Raw genomic sequence first — 3,836 nt, 5'->3', positions numbered from 1 at the left:
TTCAATAGCTAGGAATGTTTATGTTTAACTGGTCCAATCTCTCCTTTAACATTTGAACATGAATTTGCCAAGTGATAGCAGCTACATTTTGAAGTGTTAACTAATTTAATAATAACGATGTAGGATTCGGTTAGTACTAAGTGCATTTTATATAATTTTTCTTAAAAAGCAATTTGAATTCTACATAGTTTTGGCTTGCAAATATTTGGGATTTTTCCTTTAACTTTGGAACCAATTTTTGTAAATGGTTTCTGTGCAATATTGTTACTATTATTATCAATTAGGCTGGACCTAAGGAAACATTTTGTAGCGCCAAACTAGTTCTATGCTTAATTCTTTTTGATTGAAAGAAAAAGTGTATGTATACATATATACTACATAGCTTGGCGAGATATCTGAAAAATATTGTCTATAACCAAAAACCTGAGTGATGCGATACTTTGTATAAATAATATACATACATAAATATGTACATACCTAATATATGTGACTTGCACACGATTCTTACATATATATGCACATAAATAAATAAAAGAGAAAAATACAAGCACAAGTACATAGCTATGTATATGGACGACGTACAGGCGAAGTGCGCGGCAAAAATGAATCACAATTGACGGTTATTCACCACTCATATGAAATGAGAAAAACGCAAAAAATGTGATGTTATGTAAACATAGAAAAGCCGAAAATGCAAGAACAGAAAAATTTGATCAAGCAATCACATGCATTGACTATGTACAGGTATCGTGTGTACATTTTTCTTATGAATGAATGTATCAGCAGGTAGCAGACGGTCCAGGCACTTAAGAGTAAGCGGAAAGTTGTAAGTATTCACGTTGACTTATTCTTCTTTTCAGAGGCTTTAAGATTTCGCGAGCTTAGTGGCACAGACGGACAGGAAATTTAATATGTATTTATTTCACATATGTAATTCCTTTTATTATTCTCGCCCGCGTGATTACTGGTGAGTGTACGATATGGTAAAATAGGTAGACATATGTATTGGGTGATTTCGCTCTTCTAGATATTGTTAATGTGCTGCTTGCTTACCTGACACCTGCAAACGATGTCCACTTCCAGTGCCAGCATGTCAACCACTTTACCTTTGCCCTCATCGCCCCACTGAGCTCCGAGGACGACAGCAACCTTGGATTTGTACATATTGAGGCGCCCTTGATGCAATGTCTCATAATTGCTGCCGTTGACAACACTGCTACTTGCCTTCGACATCTTCACACGTTTAGTTGGCGTTGGTGGCGCTATTTTGGCAATATTCTATAAACGACCGAGAAGTTGAACAATTTGTCTACGGTCCCAAACGCACCCTAAGTACTTTTCCCGACTCAAGCAAAACTTGTAAAGAAATCACATCGAATAGAAAAGCACATTTATCGGCCTATTCGGAATGTGTGATTTGCCAAATGTCATCTGTCAAACCATGCGCATTGGAATTTTTCGTCATGGTTGCCATTCTCACGAGCAACAGGACGTTCACATGAGGTCCGTTCCCGTACGCAGGCGTACTTATAACCTAACGTAACAAAGAACGTAAATGTATAAGAAGCAACGAAGAACGTAAAAGTATAGGAAGCAACAACTCGTTCGTTTGAACAAAGAGCGTAAATGTATAAACAGCGACAACGAATTTAAAAGTATAAGAAGCGACTACTCGTTTGTTTGAACAAAGATCGTAAATTATTACGTGTTTGGAGTATCTGGAGTCAACTGTAAATACATCGTAAACGCTCGGTTGACAAAAATTTTAAAATTTTTGACCGAATCTCGTGAAGGCAACCTTGTTGTTAAATGGCATTAGTGATAAAACACTTATGTAAGTGATTTTAGAAGTTTTGACTTAACATCAAAATACCATGGGCCATTTATGCAAATAATGCATGTTTATTTCGTTTTTTGTTAAACCAAAATCTTAAGAAACTAATTAATAATTTAAGAGTTTGAAGAAGTTAGAAGTTTAGAAGAAAAATGTCTTAACTCCAGATAAGTTATTTTTATAAATGTCCACTTTTAATTTGGCTGCCTGTGATTTCTTCAATTTTACATTTCAGAATTTTTGTGGCCCTCACAAAGAACATAGATAACAAGAAGGGACAACTCGTGATAATTGTTGCGAAAGTGCGCAACAGGGGCTTCTCTTTTGCCCTAGTGCGTGTTTTGCTTGAATGAAAAGAGAAGGCACGGCCCTGATGCGCAATTTCGTCACAATTATAACGAATTGTCCCTTCTTGTTATCTACGTTCTTTGGCCTACCGACAAAGAACCTAAATCTATAAGAAGAGACAACATGTTATAATTGTAGCGAGAGGGAACATCAGGAGCGAGCCTTCTCTTTTCATCCAGTCTAAAAACATATTTGATTTACGTTCTGAGTTGTCGCTTCTTAAACATTTACGTTCTTTGAGAAAAGCGGTTAAATCGTGAATACGGCATCAATGCTCATATGTAGACTTGGCAGCTCTTTCGTGGAAAGCACACTTTTATTTTATCCATCAGAGGTCGCCTTAAAAGCTGTCAAAATATATAAGTTTTTTTTTAGAGATTTCAGTGGCAAAAATACATCGATGTTGCATCGAAATGTACTTCGATATTTTGCGATAAATCGAATTTATCATATAATGTTTGACAACAAAATATGTTATTAGCGAAATTGTACAAAATTTTAAATAAATTACTGCAACTTAGCTTATTATTTTTCTGACGGAACTTTTTTAAGCTTTTTGAATATTTTGGTAAAAGTCACTTATCTTTTTTGAACAATTGAAAAACTAATAGGGATCTTCCTTTAAACTCGTAAAAGCTTTGTAAACCTCGTAAAGCTCGTAAATTCACGAGCCTCGTAAAAGAACTGTTAGGAAAAATCTACGAAGCAAAAACTGTTTCACAAAATCCTGCTTGAACTGTCAAACAGTCACTTTACGCACCTATTTACATATTTTCTTACATCGACTATTTATATATCGCGTGGAAAATTTTCGAAGCATCGAAGCAAAGCATCGATTTTTCGATGCATCGATAATTTTCCGAAATTCCTTAATTTGTTTACTTTGATCGTTGTACACGGTTTGGCTTCTACTTGCAAAAATTCATAACAAAAATGGCTTCAACGTATTGCCAATTGTAAGCTTGCTTATCGTTTATGTAAAACACCGATTAATGTATTTTATTTCAATTATTTCTTTCAGCTGTGAAAAGGATAAATTTAAGTATACTTGTCCTAAGTGTAACGCTTTGTATTGTTCAGTGGCGTGCTACAAAGCACCGGAGCACTTGAAATGTTCTGAAGAATTTTATAAGTCTTGTATACAAGAAGAATTAACCACATCTCAACCCAATTCACGGGATGATATGAAAAAAATGTATGAAATTTTAACCCGAATGCATGAGAGCGAAGCTGGTCTCGAACCTGATTTCAATGATCCAATAGACTCTGACGACGAGGGAGTGGATGCTGAAAATTGCGCCGAAGTAGATTTAGATGAGGATGATGAGGAGGAAGATGTTGAAGATAACGCGACACGCTTACAAGATGTTGATATTAATGATGCTGACGAAATATGGCATAGATTGACATCAGAGGAGCGCTCGGAATTCAAAAAGATGGTTGATTGTGGTGAAATAATGAAATTATTGCCTAGTTATAAACCCTGGTGGATGAAATCAAAGCCCCCAAAAATTGTAGAAGTAAGCTGCGACAAAAGCGATCAAGCCGAAAATTCGAATGTACCTGAAATACAAAAACAAATTCCAAAGTTTTCTAGTATTTGCCAAAAGCCTCCTTCAAGTTGCTTGCATTATAATCTTTGGAATATCTTGAC

At 35.6% G+C, this 3,836-nt stretch overlaps 2 protein-coding genes across 2 annotated transcripts; one reads left to right on the top strand and one right to left on the bottom strand.

Annotated features, from left to right (window-relative positions):
* Nucleotides 1-18: 18 nt before the first annotated feature.
* LOC108354030 (adenylosuccinate synthetase-like) lies at nt 19-1,438 on the bottom strand. The gene is made up of 2 exons (XM_017605223.1): nt 1,054-1,438; nt 19-964 (listed from the first exon to the last, which is right to left on the bottom strand). The coding sequence occupies exons 1-2, from the start codon at nt 1,231-1,233 to the stop codon at nt 962-964; spliced, it is 183 nt and encodes a 60-aa protein (XP_017460712.1). The 5' UTR covers nt 1,234-1,438; the 3' UTR covers nt 19-961.
* Nucleotides 1,439-3,047: 1,609 nt separating this feature from the next.
* Nucleotides 3,048-3,831, top strand: LOC108354029 (zinc finger HIT domain-containing protein 2-like; the record flags this gene model as incomplete). Its single annotated transcript, XM_017605222.1, has 2 exons — nt 3,048-3,138; nt 3,204-3,831. Coding segments are annotated over exons 1-2 (651 nt in total), but the record flags the coding sequence as incomplete, so codon positions are not given.
* Between the last annotated feature and the right edge of the window lie 5 nt (nt 3,832-3,836).

The sequence above is a fragment of the Rhagoletis zephyria genome, unplaced genomic scaffold (genome assembly GCF_001687245.7).
Source record: "Rhagoletis zephyria isolate East Lansing unplaced genomic scaffold, Rhagoletis_zephyria_1.1 Rzeph_scaffold_32917, whole genome shotgun sequence".
In the NCBI taxonomy this organism is placed as follows: domain Eukaryota; kingdom Metazoa; phylum Arthropoda; class Insecta; order Diptera; family Tephritidae; genus Rhagoletis; species Rhagoletis zephyria.
The sequence above is the reverse complement of the archived record's forward strand: the minus strand, read 5'-3'. Positions and strand labels throughout refer to the sequence as shown.